We start from the raw sequence: 17,150 nt of genomic DNA, 5'->3' as shown, positions 1-17,150 counted from the left end.
AACCACGAAGAGAAAGAGAAAGCTTAGTCGAGATCGATGTCCCCTTCGCCCTCCCTCGTCTCCGCTTCCAACTCAGCGAGAGGCCAGCCCGTCTCAGCTTGAGTGAACACTGTCGACCGAAGTTCCCGAGAAAGAGAAACGAGCACCTCGTCGCTACACCGATCCAAAAACGAGAAGGACGAGTCAGTTTCGACGCGCCAACCTCTCGAAGCTTCGCAAAACGCCAGCACTCACTTCACTCCCCTCATCACCCACCCGACATAATCCTCCACCCAAACCTTCACAAACACCTCGTACCCCTCCCCACTCTCCAGCACCTTCTTCATCCCCAGCAACGCCCTCAACGTGCTCTTCCTCCCTCCCTCCAACACGTCACAAACGTCCTCCTTCACCTTCGCCGCCAGCGCCCAGGATCGATAGAGCGGGTAGCTGACCATGCGACGGTAAGAGGCTCGAAGTACGGCAGGGATGGTAGGGTAGGCGGAGCAAGGGGTGAGGGAGGTGAAGAGCGGGAGGAGGGAGGTGAGCGTCCAGGGGGATTCGAGGGTTGGGTCCGAGAGGGTTTGACGGGTGTCGTAGGCTTGGGAGAGGAGAAGGAGGAGGAGAGGGTGGAGGAGGTGGGAAGGGGGCGTGGAGGGGGGGTCTGTAAGGGAGGGGAGAGGGAGGAGACGGTGAGACGCGTCGAAGGAACGAAGAGAGAACAGACACTCACATTCTCTGACCGGAATCTCCTTCAGGACCTCTTTCTCTTCCTCGGTAAAATACTCTTCCTCACTCACTCCGACAACCTTCCCTTCTCTCAGTTCCCTACTCAACGGAGCCTGCCACCTCAACACCTCCCCGATCTCTTCGTCGTAAACGAAATCGCCTTGGTAATAACCCGAATCGAACCGCTCGTCCTCCGCTTCTTCTGCTAGACGTAGACGTTCCTCGGGAGTAGTTGTTTCAGGGTTGGGACCTAGATGTTGAATGAGTTCCTCGGCGATGGGAGGAGGGTGGCGGAAGAGGGAGGAGTGGGAGGAGAGGAAGCCGTAGGGTTGGGAGGGCAAGGAAGAGGTGGAACCAGTGGGCTGGGAGGAGGAGCTGGGAGCGGGAGCAGATTGAGGGAGGAGCCAGGAGTTTGCTTCGGCTGTAGATAGTAGAAGATGAACCCAGAGTCAGAGTGGGGAACGAGCGAGACGGGAACGAGAGCGAGCTCACCTTCCAACAAGATCTTCCTCTCCTTCAACAACTCTTCCATCCTCTCGTCCCTAACCACCTCAGGCCCTACTGCTAGATCCTCGTCTTTGATTACAACCGGTTTCTTGTTGTTATAACTTGATAAGAGTCTGTCCATATCGTCGAGTCCAACAAACTCGTCTCCCTTGTTGAGCTTGGTCAAGCTCACGACCAACGCTCCCGTCGGAGGATCGTACTTCGCTGAGGAAGAGTCATCCTCGATACAGGGACCTGGGAGGGAGAGTCGAAGGAAGTATGGAGGGATGTGTAGGGAGAAGTGGGTGTCCTGGGTGTGGATTTCAATGTCGGTCGACTGGAGAGGAAAGAGAGGAAGGAGAAGGGGTGAGCTCGGGTGCGTTGCGAAGACGGAAGTTTTTCCAGAGGGGTTCAAGCTCACGTTTATCGCCGGACAGAGAGCTGTGATGATGAGAGACTCGGGAGTTTGAGAGAGGTGGAAGGAGGGAGTGAGCATCGTTCGTCGTCGTTGGAGGAGAAGGAAAGGAGGGAAGGAATGCGAGCTCACCGACTTTCGGGAGGGACGGTCAGTAACCCTTCTGAAGACCAAATTGGAAAGGAAAACCTTCTTGTGAGGTTTATGACCTTCTCCGCTCGTCGAAAAAGTAAAAATTGAGATGCTCGGACTCAAATTTGAGCTTCAAAAAAGGGAAGAGAACCTGAAGCACGTTCAGCCCTCGACTCGGAACCGTCAACCAACGCCTCGCTCTTTTGCTCGTTCGAAGACAGATTTTCCTCGATCGAGTCTCACCATCTTCTAGATTCCCAACTTCTCTACTCTCCAACAAATTTCCTCTCTCAAAAAAGACTCCGAAAACAGCGTCATCTCCCGCAGCGACCAGGCTCCCTTCGCCTGAATCCCATCTCGCTCCGACTCCCTCCAAACCATCAGCATCTCCTTCTCGCCATGCTTCGTTCTACTCTCCGCTCCACTCCTCGGGCTCTCGTCCCTTCCTTCTCCCCTTCTCCTCTCAGCATCGGATCTCGGCATCTCGCTTCTACTGCTCTCTTTCAAGTCGCCTGGGAGAAGGAGACGGTCAAGAACTTGAAGCAGGAGTTGACGAAACGGGGACTTTCATCGTACGTCCCTCCTCTCTCTCTCTCTCTCCTCCTCCAGATTGAGGAACTGCAAGTAGCGAGTTCTATACAGAGCTGAACTTTCTTTGCATATATATCTCGTTGATCATACAGAGTCGGCAAGAAGGACGTTCTCGTCGCTCGGATTACATCGGACGAGGCCTCCTTCCCTTCCTCCCGTTCTCTCTCCTCCTCCCCTCCCGCTCCTGCTGCTGCTCCTTCTCCCAAGAAGGTTCACTCTGATGGCCAGTCAGCCAAGGCTGGAGAGACCAACGAGGAGACCATCACCGCTCCTGGAACCGTCGAGGTTTCGTCCCCTGCGACGTCTCACGTCCCCAAGAAGGACATTTCGTCGAGCACTCAGGCTCCAGGACGTGAGTTTTCTCTCTCTATCCTTCTTCGATCGACAAGCTGAATAGAAGAGCTGACCCTTGGGTTGTTTTCTACGTGCAGTCCCCAACAACCCTTTGAACTCGGCGGCGAAGACGTTGGACGTCAAGATGCCTGAGAGCAAGGAGATCAAAGAGGAATCGGCTTCCATCGTTCGTCCTCTTTTCCTTCTTTCTTTACCATCTCTTCTCCAACACTTCTACGGGATTCTCTGGACTCGACTCGAATCCCTTCTCATCACTGACCTCTTCCTTCTCCTTTCCCTCAGCCCACCATCCTCGGTCCGGGCACCTCCTCGACCTACCCTCCCTCCCCTCCTCCCGCTCCCTCCTCCTCTTCCTCCGACGACACCCCGAAGCTCCTCACCACCGCCTCCGCGTCCACTCACCTCACTCCTCCCCGCTCCCACTCCCACTCCCTCGCCGACTCCCACTCCATCGACGTAGCCGAAGGAGTCAAGGACGCCGCCAACCGACCTCTCAACGAGCAGGAATCCGCCGGAGCCTACCTCGCTCTCGCCATCGTCGCGGGAGGATGGTTCTTCTCCTACCTCGTCGACAAGGTTTCTCCTTTGGCGAAGAAGAAGGTAGTTGAGTTGGAGAAGAAGGTCGAAGGGGAGGTTGAGAAGCTGGAGGCGAAGGCTGGAAAGTTGGTAGAGGAGGGGAAGGAGAAGGTGGGAGGGCTGGTGGAGGAGGGGAAGAGCAAGTTGGAGAAGGGGAAGGGGAAGGTTGAGGACGTTGTGGAGGAGGGAAAGAAGAAGGTCGAGAGCGGGAAGGAGAAGGCCGGGGAGTTGGTTGAGGAGGGGAAGAAGAAGGTTGAGGAGGGGAAGGAGGTCGTTAAGGAGAAGACTAAGTAGAGATGGAGCTGAGGAGTAGTATTGCAGTTGGTTGGGCTTGATCTTATGGTTCTCGACCTTGCTGTCAACTCGTCGGGAGAAGAATGAAACAGAGAGACGCGATCTCGAAGTTGCAACGAAATCGTCGAGCTCGCCGTCTCCCGTTTCTTTGGTTGTGAGAGGGCGAGATGGGGAGGGTTGAGGAGGCTTTGCGAGAAGAGAGAAGCTGGACCACGAGGTTGTAAAACCGGTTTGGACTGTGTTTGAAGCTGAGCTCGTGTTGGGGAAAGCGTGAGAAAAGAAAGGAAGGAGAAGCAGCGGATCCGGACTCGACGCGTTTGGACGAAGACGGTCGCCTCTTCTTCCTCTGTCTCGCACCCGCGATGAAAAACAAGCAGCTAGATGGTACTAGGTGTTTGGTGTTTTTTTTATCTGTGAGATTCTCGAAAGAGGGAGACTCGTGCTGACTTGAGTCGTTTCTCGTTTCCTCTCTCTTTCTCTCCGAAGCTTCTTCGAGCACAATCAAGATCATGGATGCCGTCTGGCGAGAGAGAACGAAAGAAGAGTACGATGAGATGGATGTCAAAAACGAAGAGCATGAGCTAAGCAAGGGAGAAGAAACGGAGAGTTGGGAAACATCGAGGGAAAACGAAGAGAGAAGATGGCGAGACGAGAGGTTCGTTAGGTAGGGGACGTGGATTCGTGAGCGAAGAAGGGAGAGATGAAGAAAGGCATTTTTTAAGACAGATCACGAGGCTCATTTCAAGGGCTGTAAGAAAGAGAGAAGGAACCGTCAGTGCGAGGAAGAGCAAGAGGAGACGAGAGAAAGGGACGAAAACTCACAGCCTCACACATCTCGCAGGTGACCATCCCAGCAGCTGAAGAAAGAAGGATAGATCAGTCTTCATCTCGAACGCGTATCACAAAGGAAAAGAAAAGGCTCACCGTTCTTGAAAGCTGAGGAGAAAAGAAGAGGAACGAGATCAAAGTCAGGACGCGCTTCCCTTTCGAGATTCGAAGCACCGAACCGAAAAAGTCGACTCACTGCAAGTAGGACAGATACCGAATTTTCCTCCACCGGCAGCAGCACCAGCCATGGCAACATCCTGCTGATCCAGTCCGAGATTCGCGTCCAAGTCCCAATCGTCCTCCGCTCCCGACGCCGCCGACGGTTCCCTCGATCTGTTTCCGTTCCCGTTCCCGTTCGCTGCTCTCCCTCCTCCCCCACCGAGACGAGTTCCTCCGAATCCACTGTTGCCTTCTTGACGTCGTCGAAAATCCGTGAAGTCGTCGTCTTCATCCGAGTTGTTGAGGAAGGCGTCCTCGTCGTGATCTTCTCCGTCGATCTGGATGACTTGGATGATGTCTCCTGGGAGGCAGTCAACCTCTGTTCGTACCAAAGAAGAGCGAAGGTCGCGTGTTAGACGGCTGAAGGTGGTCCGATGAGAAGAGAACGAGAAAAAGAGAAAAACAAGAGGGACGGAGAACGAACGAGAGAGAAGTTTCGAGTTGTCGTCCAGATCGACATCTTCACGACGAAGGGAGAGATGAAGAACGGTGGTTCCGAGTTTGGCGGCCATCTGAAGTGAAGAAGGAGTTTTGAGGGAAGATCAGCTCTGGAGAAAAGAGGGGAGAACGGTCCGCCGCGTTCGAGAGACTCTCACCTTCATCCTGCGAAACAAACGGATCATAAACGAAGGAAGCGTCAGTAAGAAATCCAGATCGAGAAATAGAGGAAGGAAGAGAACTCACTTGAACTCTTTGACAGTCGAATCCATCGTGATCGGGATCCTGACGAATCGAGGCTTCTTCTGTCCCACCGCTGTCCTCTGTCTGTTCGAATGCCTCGTCGGGAGGAGAGTTGGTTTCTTGGAGTAGGTTATCGAGCCAGTCTTGGTTCCGTGACCTCGGACGGGAGGAGACTCGGATCGAGAGCGTTCGCTGACGGTCTTGTTCTTGTTCCCTGGAAGACGAGGATCGTCTTTGGCTTGGATGATCTGGCCTCGGATGAATCCGTCTTGGAAGTCCTTCTTCCTGTAAGTGAGCGAGAGAGACGAAGGAGGAAGCAAGAGCAGTCAGCTCTCGGAACAAAGTGGGTCGAGACGCGACGGCACGGCGAACGAACCTCAATTTTCGACAGTCCACGCAAGGCGAAGGATCCATGATGGCGTGGCTGGAACCAGTCTCCTCGTTTTCGTAGAACTGAAAAGAGATCTTCGTCTCGCCTTGGTAGCTGATCGTCGACGAACGAAAAGAGCAGAAGTAGAACAAAAGTCAGCTCTCGCTTCGACGATCTATCTCCCTATCCGCCACCTTGGTTCGAATCCACTCACATGGCAGCAAGCTTATCAAACTGTTCCGCGTCGACAGAGGCGTATCTCTTCTCCTTCCGATCGTGCTTGTTGTTGACGTCGAAGTCGACCAGTCCGTGTTCACAGATGAACTGCTCGTTGTTGATTCGTTCGGGTCGACGATAAGTGGCAGGATTCTTGACCCACATGGCCCAGGATTTGAGGAAGTTGGGATCGATGATGGCCTGGAAAAAGAAAAGAGGAAGAAGTCAAAGTCAGCTCTCGAATGACGAGAGGAGCGAGAAAAGCGAGACGAACGAGTTCAGTGTCGCTGATGAATTCTACGTGGTCGAGGCAGTATTTGAGTTTGTTCACCAAGCCGGGTAGAGAAGCCTGAAGAACAAAACGGATGTGAGCCTGAGAGTCAGCATCGGGCTCATCCCCCAGGAGATTGCGAGATTCGACGAAACGAACTGACCCTCTCTTCTTGAGCTCGTTTGATGTCGGGTTCAGCATCAGCCAGCCTCTGAGAGTCGGCAACCTCGCAGATCGCGCAGACGTCATCGGGGATACGGTAGAGGACCAAGTCGGGGAAGAGAGTTTGAAGGAAGTCATAGGCCTGCAAAGCAAGGAAGGAGAAAGGACGAGGAGTCAGTTCGTCACACGCGTTGCTCGGATTGACAGAACGAGAAAACGAGAACTCGGACTCACTTCACCTGAGATAAACTTCTGTTGGGTGTTCTTGGTAGCTTTGGATCCATGTTGGCAGATGGTGTCTATGGAAGGAGGAAAGCAAACAACCAAATCGACGCGTCAGTTCGCTCGTCCTCGCTCACAACTCCAGCGCCTCGATTCAAGCAGTGGAACGAAAACGATGACTGACCCGATCTCCAAGGTTCCTCCGTAGGCATCGGATCTCTCTCGTTCGAAGGATCGAAGAATGCAGGCAGTCCAGCGCCGGTGAACTCGTTGAACCACTTCTTCGAGATGAGGTAGTTGGATCGATCCGTCTCGGCTTCGCAGAGGGCCTTGAGTTTGGTAGCGTCCTTGGGATGCTTGGCTCGGTAGGTTTTCGCTAGTTGATTCGAAAGGGAAGGGGAAGGAAGAGCGTGAGCGAGAGAAGGAGGGAAGGACGAGCTGAGAGAGAATTGGACGAACAGACGTAGATCTCTCTCGTACAGACTTCACAGACCCTCTCAGCATCCACCGGAAGAACAGGTTGGAACTCGCATCCCAGCTCAGACTTCATGATCTCGAAGGCGGTCTGCGAGAACGAAGACGAGTCGTCGAAGGTCAGTGGGATGCGCCCTTCCTCTCCCCGCTTCTTCGAACTCACAGCACTGATCTTCTTGAAAGTCGTCCCCGTCAGCGTCCCTGGTCTAGGATCGATGTTTCCGTGAATACAGAGCAACGAGTGGTTGAGGAACGACTTCTCGCAAGCCTGCTTGATAGCCAACTTCCTCACGTCCGACAGATCCAACTGCTTGACCTCCTCTTCCATCTTCTTCTCCTCGACGACGACCATGGGTACGTCCTCCTCCTTCGGTGCTGGACCTGCTTCTGGTTGATTTGGATCCTTCATGACGACGTCCTCGAGCTCAGGTTTCCAGGAAGGATCGTCGGGTGGTGGAGGAGGGAGAGCGGCGTCGGTGGGTTCAGTCTCGGCTGGGATGGCGATGGTAGAGATGGTAGGGGAGTCGGTAGTCTTCTTTTTCGGCTTGATGTTGAGTCCTTGATTGGTCCATTCGACGAGAGATGACTTCTCGACGAGGTAGGCAGGCTGTGAAAACGAGCGAGACGAACAGGTCAGCGTTTCGTTCTCTCTCCTTTTCGAGAAAGCAGGGAAAGGAAGCTCACCTCCTTGAAGTTTGAAACCTCCCAGCAGTCGAAAACGGCAGTCTTCATAGCGTGAACCTCCTCGAAAGTCTGCTCGAGAACGGTTTGTCTGCGAGACGAAACGAACGAGCGACGCGTCAGTTCGAACTTCGCTCTGATAAGTGGCAAGGAAGTTACTCACCTCGCAGCCCACTCTTCACAATCCAATTGATGTTTGTCGTTAACAGCCTCGATAGCCTCGATGACCTCCTTGGGCGGAATGACCGGAGGGACGATGATCTGACTCGACGAAGCCGCTCCGTTCGTTGACGAGGGAGATCCGAGTGAGGACGGAAGAGTTTCTCGACGAGCGTAGACGAGCATGTAGGCATCCTTCGAGGTATGGTATCTGCGAACGGGAAAAATCAGAGTCAGATGAGAATGCTCTTGAGATGAAGAGAGAGAGGGAGAGCTCGAACTCACGGAGGTATCTTCGCGTCGTCGTCCGAGGGATCGAGATCGATGTCGGCCTTGACCTTCTTCGCCGTGGGAGTCTTGTCGTTCGAGATCGGTGGTGCTCTGTTTTTGGAGTTCGAAGAAGAGGGAAGAAGGAGGTCAGCGAAAGAAGCGGCTCGACAGATCGAAGGTGGTTGGACCACTCACGACCTCTTCGATCCAGTAGCAACTCCGTTCCTCTTCGCAGCTCTCGTCGTTCCGTCGGCAGTCCTCTCCATCAGGACGACTTCGTCAGAGGATGTATCCCTGGAATGGAAGAGGCAGAAAGGATCGACGCATGTCAGCTCACCCTTCTTCTTCTCCCTCTTCTCGAACGCAACGACCGAGGAAAGGACTCACCCGTTCTCAGACCAAGGGGCGCCGGTCTTCTTTCCCTTCCCTTTAGCGTTCGTAGTCTTCTCCTTCGGTTTGGGAGTCTTGTCGAAGTACGAATCGATGGTTCCCGTCTTGTTTGAAGCGTCGACGACGGGTCGGAAAGGCTTGTCCGTTCGAGGAGGAGTGAGAGATGTGATGACCGTGACGTTTTCGTCGTCGCAGTTGTACCACTTGTCGTCCCTGATGAAACGAAGACGCAGAAACACAAAGTGCAAGTCAGCTCGGGAAGGAAGAGAACAGGCGCGTCGACCGAAAGATGAAAGAGAGAGAAAGCGAGAATTGGTGACTCACTCCTCCCTGTAAACCTCAGCACAGTAATGACCCGAGTACGCAGAGCTTCCCTTATGGACCAACACACCCTTTAGATCGTAGATCGTCCCCAGTTCCTCCTTCTCCTCCTCCTCCTTCGACTTCTTCCCTTTCCCTTTCCCCTTCGACTTGGGTTTGGGAAGATATGACGCCATGTCGATGGACGAAGGGAAGCGAATAATGGATTTGGATTTCTTTCGAGAGAGGGTTTCGGGATCGAAGACGAATCGGAGGAGGGAGAAGTGGATGATCTGAGGAGAGGACGAAGGAGGTCATTTCAAGAACGGGTCGAGGCTGGAGACGAACGGAGGGAACGAACGGGTGGTAGAGAAGTGAGTTCGATCTTTCGTTCGGCGTCTTCGAGGCTGTCGCAGTGACCACAGTTGTACCTGAAGAGAGAGAGATCAGCGACGAGTCAACGTCGAGACACGGACGAGGCAGAAGAGAGCGCACTTGTTGTCCCCACTCAAAGTCTCAGCAGCAAGAAGAGCGTCGATCCTATCTTCCAGCTTGGCGTTCGGCTGCGACGGAAAAAAGAAGAAGATGTGTCAGCTTTTGGCAGTTCGACAAGAATGAGACGCGTCGAGCTGAGACGGCGACTCACCGTCATGGTCAACTCCAACTCCAGGAACTTGCTAGGTCGTTCACTCTTGGTCTTACACTTCTTGCACTTGGTCACGTAGGAGAGATCTCCCTCAAACTGAATGAGGAGAAGGAAGCAGGGCGCGTCAGAAAGGGCGTCGGTCGACGCAGAAGCCTCGCCTCTCGATTTCTTCGTCGAGACGAGTAAACAGATGGGAATTAAACTGACCTGATCCTCCACTAAGCTCTTGAGATCCTCGTCCTCCTGCTTGGCAAACTCCGTAGCGAGCATCGACATGAAGAGCTTCGAAAATCTAGTTTCACGAGAACGAAACGTCGAGGAAGATGGTCAGATCTCTCTCTCCAACTCTTTCTCTCGTGAGCCCGAGAGCGTAGCCCTCCTGTTTTTAACCTGGCTCGCCCTCGAAAGAGAACAATCGACTCACTCCTGAGCATCCTGCTGCTGATCCTCGTTCAACTCGAGACTCTCGACGAGGCCTTTGGGATCCCACGAGAGAAGAGCGGATTCTTGCAGACCGTAGAAGACCGTTTGGAGTTGATGAGATGGAGAGTTCTGTGTCGGTCAAAGTAAGAAGGAGGCGAAGCCGAAGGTCAGCTCGGACGCGTCGAAAGGGCGTGGCGAAGGTGGGGAGGGTGGAGGAGGAGACGGACCTGAAGAGTCTGGTTGGGTTCGACAGTCGAAGCGAGACGATAGACTGCATTCCTGAATCGGTGGTTGTGGAACCAGGTCTGAAGGAGAGCGGCGGCGTAGCAGGTTGCTCCGAGCTGAAGGATGTTCGGGAAAGGTGGGAGGGAAGAGGAGGAGGTGGGAGGCGAGAGGAGTCAGCTGTTTGAGCTTCGACGGAGAGAAGGGAACGGGAAGCAAGAAGGAAAGAGGACGAACGTTCTGATGAAGGGAAGTGGAGAGAAGGAAGAGAAGAGGATATGTTAGCTCTACGAACCGAAAGTCGCGTCGAGGAAGACGAGGGGAGACGGGAGAGACGGAGCGAAGGGAGGTGGGGAAGGGAGGAAGGATCGAAGCTCACCTTGAGACCAACGGGCACTCCTGGCGCACGACTGATGTCCATAGGGTTCGGACCGAGGAGAGGAGTCTTGAGGAAGGATTCGAGAGCTTTCTCTGTGATGTTCCGAAGAGCAGATGAGAAGTTCATCAGCGATCAGAGAGCTCCATCGTTCGACCTTCGCCACCACGCTCCTCTCCTCCTTCCATCTCCCCGTTTGACTTACCCTTGTCCTCCCACTGAGCTGAACCCAACCACCTCAAACAGTTTGGATTCCCTTCGCACTTCCTCTTGTTACACTCGGTCTGTTTCGGCTTCTCTACTTCGAAGCCATCGTCGGAGGAGAAGGAGTTGATGGGATCGTCGTCGTCCTCCCCTGAGCTGACCTCGATGGCTTCATGAGCAGCCTTCCCTTTCCCTTTGCCTTTGCCGTTGGGTTTGAGTTTGAATTTGGAAGATGAAGCGATGGGGGAGGATTCGAGAGCGTGTTTCGCTTTCGTCGAGGAAGGAAGGGCGGCCGAGCAGATTGGGTAGCCGGAGGAGGAGGAGAGGGAGGAGAGTTGGAGTCGATGGGAAGAGGAGAGATCAGAGACGTTCGTGACCGTAGGAATCCAGGCGAATCGAGGATCAACAGCTTTGGGAGCCATCCTGAGAAGAAGGGAGAAGGGTAAGAGAGAAAGAAGGTATAGATGTTGCTGATGGTTTGGAGGAAGGGAAGGAGAATGAGGGAGGAACACGTCGAGCTCACTTGCAAAAGCTCAACGCGATGCCTCTTCCTTCCCTCCCAACACCCAACAACTCTCAAACTCTATTTCGCTCTTCTTCAAGATGGACGAAATCTTCCGAAACCTGAGTCTTCAAAAAGCCAACAAAATTCCACTCTCGATCCCCTCCTTCGTGCAAACGGCTCTCCCAAAGCTGCCCCTTCACCTCCCGACCATCGTTCGGTCAGCTCTCCTCTTCTGGGCGATTCAAACCCTCTCAAAAGTAGTATCGCCAAAGCTGTCTAGGACGTATAGGACACTGGGGAGCAAGGTAGCCAACAGGTGGGACGCAAAGGTCGTCTGTGAGTTCGCAACAAAGCAAAAAGAAGGAAGAGGTCGAGCTCAACAAATCGCTGACCTTCCTTCTTTGCTTCCTTCCAGCCCTCTCCCACGCTCTCTTGATCGTTCCTCTCGCATGGTCGGTACTCTACGAGCCTGCTCTCGTTGCCGACGAGGTCTTTGGGTACTCGTACAAGGCTTCTCAAGTTGTGGCTATCGCCGTCGGTTCGTCCTTCTTTCTTCAGTCTCCTTCCTTCGAGCTCACCATCTCCTCCCTTCGAGCTCGTGGGACTCGAGTTGCTGGGACAGCTCGAGCTGACCTGATACTCTGCGCTGCAATCCTCTCATCCGTCTTCTCCTCGCTCAGGCTAGTGAGTCTCGTCCCTCTCTTCCATGCTCCCAAGCTCTCGATTCCGTTGGGGGAGGGGAGAGCTCGGACACCCTGGGCTGACCTCCGTCGCTCTTCCCTCTTCTTCTTCCCTCCTCAGCTTCATCTGGGACACTATTGACAGTGCTCTCAACTCAACTATAGGCTTCGTCGTCCACGGTACGTCCTCCTTTCTCATCTTAATTACTCTGGGCGACCTTGTCAGAGCTCTCTTCAAAAAGGAGTTGATTTCCGCCCGAAGGCCGATCTGATCCCTTTTCTACCTTTTCCTCCTTCTTCTAACAGGAGCTGCATGCCTGGCCGTCTTCTCTCTCTCTTACGTGAGTCTTCGAGTGTTTTTCATTTGAAGAATTTTGAAGAACGCTCGTGCGACTGGTCTTTGTGCGAACGAGGCTGACTCGACGCGTGTCACTGCTCCTCTTCCATCTTTCCGTCCCTTCAGCGACCTTTCCTCGGTTACTACGGACCTCGATTCCTGATGTGGGAGCTTTCAACTCCTCTGCTCAACCTTCACTGGTGAGTTCTCGCGTCTTGTCTGCTTTCGTGCTTCCTCCCTTGCCCGACCCGACTTCCTCGACGACGACGCGTCCCTCCCTCCTCTCCGCTCTCTCCCTCGCTCATCCTCTCCCCTCTTTTCTCTTCTTTCCTCTCTACAGGTTCCTCGTACGTCTCTTCTCCTTGTCATATCCTCTAATTTTACCGTCCACTCACGCCCAACTCTTCTCTCCTTTCTCGTTCTCCGCCCTCACAGGAAAAGACCAACCGATCCGGCTCCCCTCTCATGATCCTCAACGCCCTCCTCCTGATGGCCGTCTTCTTCTCCGTCAGGATTGTCTACGGGCTGTACATGGTAAGTTCTCAGCCATCTTTGTTCCAATCCGAACGCGTTCGACCGAACTGACTCTGTTCGTTCGCTCTCACAGTCTTACAACTTCTTCGAAGCTCTCCTCTCCCAATGGGATGAGATCCCTTTGGTCATGCACGGTTCGTATCACCCTCTCTCTCCCTTTTCTTCCGTCTCCCATCCCACTCATTCGCCTCGTCCCGCTCTCCCTCCCTCCCGCTCACCTAACTCCTCTCTCCCCTCCCTTTTCTCCTCAATGGCATTATGCACAGTGGTGTACATGTCCGGAAACATCGCTCTGAACGGTCTGAACCTGTTCTGGTTCACTCAGATGGTGAAGGGGATGGCGAGGAGGTTGAGGGGAGAGAGGAAGGACGCGTCGACGAACGGGAAGAAGGTGAAGTCGAATTAGGTTGCTTAGCGATGGACGGTGGGTTGAGGATGCGGTTGGTTGGGAGTAGAGGAGGGAAGAGAGCTGAGGGTCAATTTTAGCTTAGACTGTTTGTGGAATTAGAGTCTTTCGTGTCTTCGTTCGCTCGTCGTTTGCTGAGAGAGAAGGAGAGAAAGAGAGATCGTCGCAGGTCTTGCTGAACGAACGAAACGAAACTGGGTTTGGATACATCATTCTTATACTCGATCGAGCTATGTTCTACTGGTACAGAAACGACGACGACGGAGACGAACGAAGACGGGGAGCAAGAGAGAGAAAGAAACAGCGATGCAAGAGAGGGAAAGAGACCAAACCAAAGAAGAAAAAGAGGAGAGAGAGAGAGAGAGAGAGAGAGGCGAGACACAGACCAGCGTTTTTTTTTTTTGTGAAAGAGAGAGAGGGAGCGAAAGGAAAAGAGACTCCTGAAACCCAAAAACGAAGACGAAGGGGACGCGGTTGCGCGTCCTTCCTTTTTGTGATCCTCAACCCAGCTCATCTCAACTCGACTCGTCGACGATCACACCCCCGTTACGTCCATCTTCTCCGGCACTCCGTTTAGTATCGGAGGGATTCCAATCTTGGCTGCCGAAGCGTAGGACGAAGCTGCTTGAGCGGTTGCTTTGGGAAGGCTGGGGTCGAGGAGCGAGTCGACGTGGGACTGGACGGCTGTTGGCGAGGCGGTGGGTTGCGTATCGGAGAGGAAGGTGGAGCTGTTACTTCATCGAACGAAAGAAAAGAACAGCGAGATGAAGGTGTGAAGAGGACGAAGAGGGAAGGGAGGGTGGGAAGAGGGGAAGGCGAGTCAGTCTCCTGTTCGGGACGATTGGGAGCTCTTGAAAGAGGAGGAAAGGGAGGGAGGGTGAAAGATAGAGAAGTCCTAGTGTTGAGCTAGTATTCGAGGGGTTCGAAAGGTGATGGGATGGGAAGGGAACGGACAGTCGTTTCTTGTTCGGCAGGTCAGTGGGATCTGCGACCTGAACCGAGGAAGGATCGAGGTTGGCTGGAGACTCGGCGGTCTTCGTCTTGAGGTTCTGAAGATCGAAAGGAGGAAGATACAGGTGAGTTCAGCTGAGAGTAAAGAACCGAGGGAGCAAGAAAGGGAAGGGAAAAGACCCACCTTCGTCGATCTCGAACGCTTGAGAACCTTGGGTGCGGGAGCCTTAGCTCCTCCCTCGAAGACGTAGGCAGGGAGATCAGCACTGAAAGGAGAGAAAGATATGGAAGTCAGCTTAGCAAAGAGCGAGCTTGGGACGTCGAAGAAAAGAAAGAAGAAAAGCACGACGCGACTCACCTCTTGATGTGTCGAATCACAATCCCCATCGTTGCCTCCTCAAAGCTATCGATCATCTTCACCTGCTTCATGAAGTCGTTCGTCGGGTACGAGATGTCGAGTCTCCGTTTGGTCTTGTCGGCCTTGTCTCGAACCTTGATCTCGAGTCCGATGTAAAAGGTCATCGTCCAGATCGCTCTCGCTCCCTCCTCCTCCTTCCCTTCGATCGAGTCCTTCGTCCTAGCTCGCATTTCGTCCGTGACCTCTCCCTGAGCGGCTGCTCGGACCTCGTCCTCGTTGAGGCAGTACGTGACCTGCTCGAAGCCCTTGATGAAAGGATGAGCGATTTCGAGCATCGAGTCGCCAGCGTTCTCGAGCTTCATGACGAGTTGACGAAGCTTGGATTCGACGGTTCCGGACCATCGTTTGTGGATGTCGGAGCCAGAGGCGGAAGACATGACTTGGAGGTAGTAGCTGGAGGAAGGAGGGAAGAGAAGGACGAAGAGACGTGACGAAGAAAGGTGAGCTTCGTCTCGACTCGACGACCGAGGCCTGAGCGGAAGAAGGGGAGAACGAAACTCACCGATACGTCGAGAAGAAGTCGTGAGACTCGAACAGCTCACTCCAATCTCCTCCAGCTCCCGTTCCGTTCTGCGACCTGACGATGATCTTGTCGACGATGGCAGCGGCCTTCCTGAACTCGGAGGTCATGATGACCTTGGTCGAGTGCATGACGTTGTGGGTCGCACACATCGAGGGGTAGGCGGGAGTGATAATGGGCATGAGGTGGGATCGATCTCCAGGGTAGATCTGACGAAGGCACGAAGAGAGGCTTGAGATCAGGACGCGTCTTCGTTCTTTCGACGCGAACGTCGGCTCGAAAGAGAGAGACTCGGAGACTCACCAGAGGGTTCCAGACCTTGAGTTGCAGACTCGGAGGTCCACTCTCGATCTTCTTGAGGATGACGGGCTGAGGCCACTGCCAGGCAGAGTAGATGGCGAAGAATCGGCCGACGATTCCAGCGGCGAGAGAAGTAGGGTAGAGTTGGCAGATACGAGCTGTGAGCATGGCCCAGGCGACTCCTCCAAGGAATCCAGCGACGTTGGAGTAGATGGCACGACCTGTTTTGAGCGGAAGAGAGGGTAGGAACTTCAGCAAAGGACGCGAAGGAGGAGAGAGACGCGAAGGAGAGGAAGGACGAACGCTTAGCCCAGAGCTTGATAGCTCGGAGGGCATCACGGAAGACGTCGACGTTGGGAACGAGATGCAGGATGTTGTCCGTCACACGAGATCCTGATGAGGCGAAGGAGGGGAGTCAGCACTCGTGAAGTCGCGTCGTACAGGGAAAAAGGGAAACGAACCGTTCAAACTCCTCTGTCCAGGCTCGTCCATTCCCCTCAGGATCGTATCGTCCGAGAGGTCGAGGTCGTCCGGTACCTAAGAGAACAATGTAGAGGTCAGTTCCGTGCTCGAGAGGGAGACGAGACGTCGAGTGAAGGTAGAACGAACTGTTGGTGCCATGACTCGAGCGTAGGTGAAATCGAAATCGACTCCAGCGACCGAGGTCTTGATGACCGGGACGTAAGCGTCGGGCACAGACTGAAGAGGAAGGAGAGGTCAGCTTCGACCTATCAGCTGTCGAGGAGAGAAGACGAGAACTCACTGAGATCTCTCCGATGTCGGGCAACGAGCGAAGCATCTCCTCGAACAAGCTGAAGAAATCCTCTCGAAGGATGTGTTTTGGGACGACGACGAGGCAATCGATATCCGAACCAGGACCGTGGACTCCCAATCTGAGCAGCGGAAGGAGTCGAAGGTCGGCTCAGATCTTGCGAGCTCGAGAAGCTATCGGGGGCGGGAGGAGGAAGGGAGGGAGGAGGGAGAAGGAGAGGAAGGAGAGGACGAACCGGTAGGATCCAAACGTGAAGATCTTCCCTCCAGCTTCTCTTGAAGCTTGCTCGGACATTCCCTTCGATAAGGAAGCCTTGTAGACGAACTGCTTGACGAGCGAGAGAATGGATCCTAGAAGTTTCTCCCTGGGAAGAGAGGAAGAAGGGGAAGGAGGAGGAGGAGGTCAGCTTCATGTGAGCTCAACTCGAGAGATGGGGAAGACGATGGTGGTCGAGTTCGAGAGAAGATCACACGAAGGACAGCTCTGATATTCCAGCTGGTGTTCTCTTCTCGTATATGTCTGCTTCGTAGGCGCGGAAAGATCGATGCAAGCCATCCCTGTCGAGCGAGCTCCTTCTCTTGTCGAGCTCAGACCTTCCTCCCCTTCTCTCCCCTTCTGCCCTTCATCCATAACGAAAGATGGTTCACTCACCTGAGTCTTCCCTCATCCTTGCTCTCGAAGGTCTTCTGCCGTATGAGTTCTTCCATCAGTCCTTTCGTCGCTGCGATCTCTGCTGGTTTGGGAGGATCCGTCGAGACGGGAGGAGTGACACCTAGCAGCTTGTAGGGAGCACTACAGAGAGAAACGAGGCTCGGTCAGTGGGAATTGAAGGCATTCAAACTTGATCGTAGATGGCTCACTTGTATGACATTCCGAGAGAAGGTGGGGAGAAAGAAGGGAAAGGAGGGAGATGCAGTCGAAAGGGAACAAAGGAGAGGTTGAGCTCGAAAGTCAAGAAGACTCGTCGTCAAGCCTCCAACCCTCACCTACAAAAAGGCAAAGCTTCAAAATCTTCTCTCACAGAATTGCTTCATCCTAGCCCACTTTCAGTCCCTCT

At 53.8% G+C, this 17,150-nt stretch overlaps 5 protein-coding genes across 5 annotated transcripts; 2 read left to right on the top strand and 3 right to left on the bottom strand.

Moving 5' to 3' along the window:
* Positions 1 to 23: 23 nt before the first annotated feature.
* On the bottom strand, positions 24 to 1,690 carry SHQ1 (Hsp90 cochaperone SHQ1; the record flags this gene model as incomplete). Its single annotated transcript, XM_076643767.1, has 5 exons — positions 24 to 153; positions 235 to 643; positions 713 to 1,129; positions 1,201 to 1,531; positions 1,616 to 1,690. The coding sequence occupies 5 exons, from the start codon at positions 1,688 to 1,690 to the stop codon at positions 24 to 26; spliced, it is 1,362 nt and encodes a 453-aa protein (XP_076493831.1).
* A 244-nt stretch (positions 1,691 to 1,934) lies between these two features.
* Positions 1,935 to 3,617, top strand: BDY24DRAFT_443831 (uncharacterized protein). Its single transcript, XM_076644803.1, has 4 exons — positions 1,935 to 2,313; positions 2,425 to 2,684; positions 2,764 to 2,852; positions 2,969 to 3,617. Exons 1-4 carry the CDS (start codon positions 2,141 to 2,143, stop codon positions 3,554 to 3,556), a joined length of 1,110 nt encoding a protein of 369 aa, XP_076493830.1. The 5' UTR covers positions 1,935 to 2,140; the 3' UTR covers positions 3,557 to 3,617.
* A 461-nt stretch (positions 3,618 to 4,078) lies between these two features.
* Positions 4,079 to 11,158, bottom strand: BDY24DRAFT_398905 (ubiquitin carboxyl-terminal hydrolase). Its single transcript, XM_076641752.1, has 30 exons — positions 10,672 to 11,158; positions 10,470 to 10,561; positions 10,371 to 10,373; positions 10,096 to 10,209; positions 9,870 to 9,997; positions 9,653 to 9,737; positions 9,446 to 9,541; positions 9,295 to 9,362; positions 9,161 to 9,230; positions 8,824 to 9,092; positions 8,497 to 8,712; positions 8,305 to 8,403; positions 8,125 to 8,220; positions 7,844 to 8,050; positions 7,684 to 7,771; positions 7,163 to 7,606; positions 6,985 to 7,090; positions 6,710 to 6,901; positions 6,538 to 6,602; positions 6,305 to 6,445; positions 6,145 to 6,219; positions 5,869 to 6,071; positions 5,661 to 5,768; positions 5,288 to 5,569; positions 5,223 to 5,227; positions 5,028 to 5,117; positions 4,581 to 4,922; positions 4,481 to 4,492; positions 4,379 to 4,413; positions 4,079 to 4,304 (listed from the first exon to the last, which is right to left on the bottom strand). The coding sequence occupies exons 1-30, from the start codon at positions 11,090 to 11,092 to the stop codon at positions 4,293 to 4,295; spliced, it is 4,164 nt and encodes a 1,387-aa protein (XP_076493829.1). The 5' UTR covers positions 11,093 to 11,158; the 3' UTR covers positions 4,079 to 4,292.
* Positions 11,159 to 11,215: 57 nt separating this feature from the next.
* On the top strand, positions 11,216 to 13,251 carry BDY24DRAFT_354610 (TLC domain-containing protein). The gene is made up of 9 exons (XM_076637767.1): positions 11,216 to 11,511; positions 11,591 to 11,717; positions 11,977 to 12,035; positions 12,162 to 12,196; positions 12,319 to 12,392; positions 12,533 to 12,539; positions 12,628 to 12,726; positions 12,800 to 12,860; positions 12,993 to 13,251. Exons 1-9 carry the CDS (start codon positions 11,274 to 11,276, stop codon positions 13,130 to 13,132), a joined length of 840 nt encoding a protein of 279 aa, XP_076493828.1. The 5' UTR covers positions 11,216 to 11,273; the 3' UTR covers positions 13,133 to 13,251.
* Positions 13,252 to 13,754: 503 nt separating this feature from the next.
* PAP1 (polynucleotide adenylyltransferase PAP1) lies at positions 13,755 to 17,052 on the bottom strand. The gene is made up of 12 exons (XM_076636258.1): positions 16,954 to 17,052; positions 16,745 to 16,885; positions 16,329 to 16,457; positions 16,085 to 16,214; positions 15,931 to 16,020; positions 15,783 to 15,858; positions 15,625 to 15,714; positions 15,325 to 15,542; positions 15,004 to 15,230; positions 14,442 to 14,894; positions 14,268 to 14,349; positions 13,755 to 14,181 (listed from the first exon to the last, which is right to left on the bottom strand). The coding sequence occupies exons 1-12, from the start codon at positions 16,962 to 16,964 to the stop codon at positions 13,864 to 13,866; spliced, it is 1,965 nt and encodes a 654-aa protein (XP_076493827.1). The 5' UTR covers positions 16,965 to 17,052; the 3' UTR covers positions 13,755 to 13,863.
* Positions 17,053 to 17,150: the final 98 nt, after the last annotated feature.

Source organism: Mrakia frigida (assembly GCF_051309035.1).
Source record: "Mrakia frigida strain ATCC 22029 unplaced genomic scaffold BDY24scaffold_31, whole genome shotgun sequence".
In the NCBI taxonomy this organism is placed as follows: domain Eukaryota; kingdom Fungi; phylum Basidiomycota; class Tremellomycetes; order Cystofilobasidiales; family Mrakiaceae; genus Mrakia; species Mrakia frigida.
The sequence above is the reverse complement of the archived record's forward strand: the minus strand, read 5'-3'. Positions and strand labels throughout refer to the sequence as shown.

What these genes read in the sequence shown, in the direction of transcription:
- BDY24DRAFT_443831 (XM_076644803.1), top strand. Translation starts at nt 2,141, where the DNA reads ATGCTTCGTTCTACTCTCCGCTCCACTCCTCGGGCTCTCGTCCCTTCC. An exon ending in ACGAAACGGGGACTTTCATC is followed by an intron (nt 2,314 to 2,424) that starts GTACGTCCCTCC and finishes TTGATCATACAG; the next exon opens with AGTCGGCAAGAAGGACGTTC. An exon ending in GAGCACTCAGGCTCCAGGAC is followed by an intron (nt 2,685 to 2,763) that starts GTGAGTTTTCTC and finishes TTCTACGTGCAG; the next exon opens with TCCCCAACAACCCTTTGAAC.
- BDY24DRAFT_398905 (XM_076641752.1), bottom strand. Translation starts at nt 11,092, where the DNA reads ATGGCTCCCAAAGCTGTTGATCCTCGATTCGCCTGGATTCCTACGGTC. An exon ending in CAGCAGCAGGATGCTCAGGA is followed by an intron (nt 9,738 to 9,869) that starts GTGAGTCGATTG and finishes TCGTGAAACTAG; the next exon opens with ATTTTCGAAGCTCTTCATGT. An exon ending in GCTGAGGTTTACAGGGAGGA is followed by an intron (nt 8,713 to 8,823) that starts GTGAGTCACCAA and finishes TCGTTTCATCAG; the next exon opens with GGACGACAAGTGGTACAACT.
- BDY24DRAFT_354610 (XM_076637767.1), top strand. Translation starts at nt 11,274, where the DNA reads ATGGACGAAATCTTCCGAAACCTGAGTCTTCAAAAAGCCAACAAAATT. An exon ending in GTGGGACGCAAAGGTCGTCT is followed by an intron (nt 11,512 to 11,590) that starts GTGAGTTCGCAA and finishes GCTTCCTTCCAG; the next exon opens with CCCTCTCCCACGCTCTCTTG. An exon ending in CCGTCTTCTCTCTCTCTTAC is followed by an intron (nt 12,197 to 12,318) that starts GTGAGTCTTCGA and finishes CCGTCCCTTCAG; the next exon opens with CGACCTTTCCTCGGTTACTA.
- PAP1 (XM_076636258.1), bottom strand. An exon ending in TCAAGGTCTGGAACCCTCTG is followed by an intron (nt 15,231 to 15,324) that starts GTGAGTCTCCGA and finishes TGCCTTCGTCAG; the next exon opens with ATCTACCCTGGAGATCGATC. An exon ending in GACTTCTTCTCGACGTATCG is followed by an intron (nt 14,895 to 15,003) that starts GTGAGTTTCGTT and finishes TCCTTCCTCCAG; the next exon opens with CTACTACCTCCAAGTCATGT.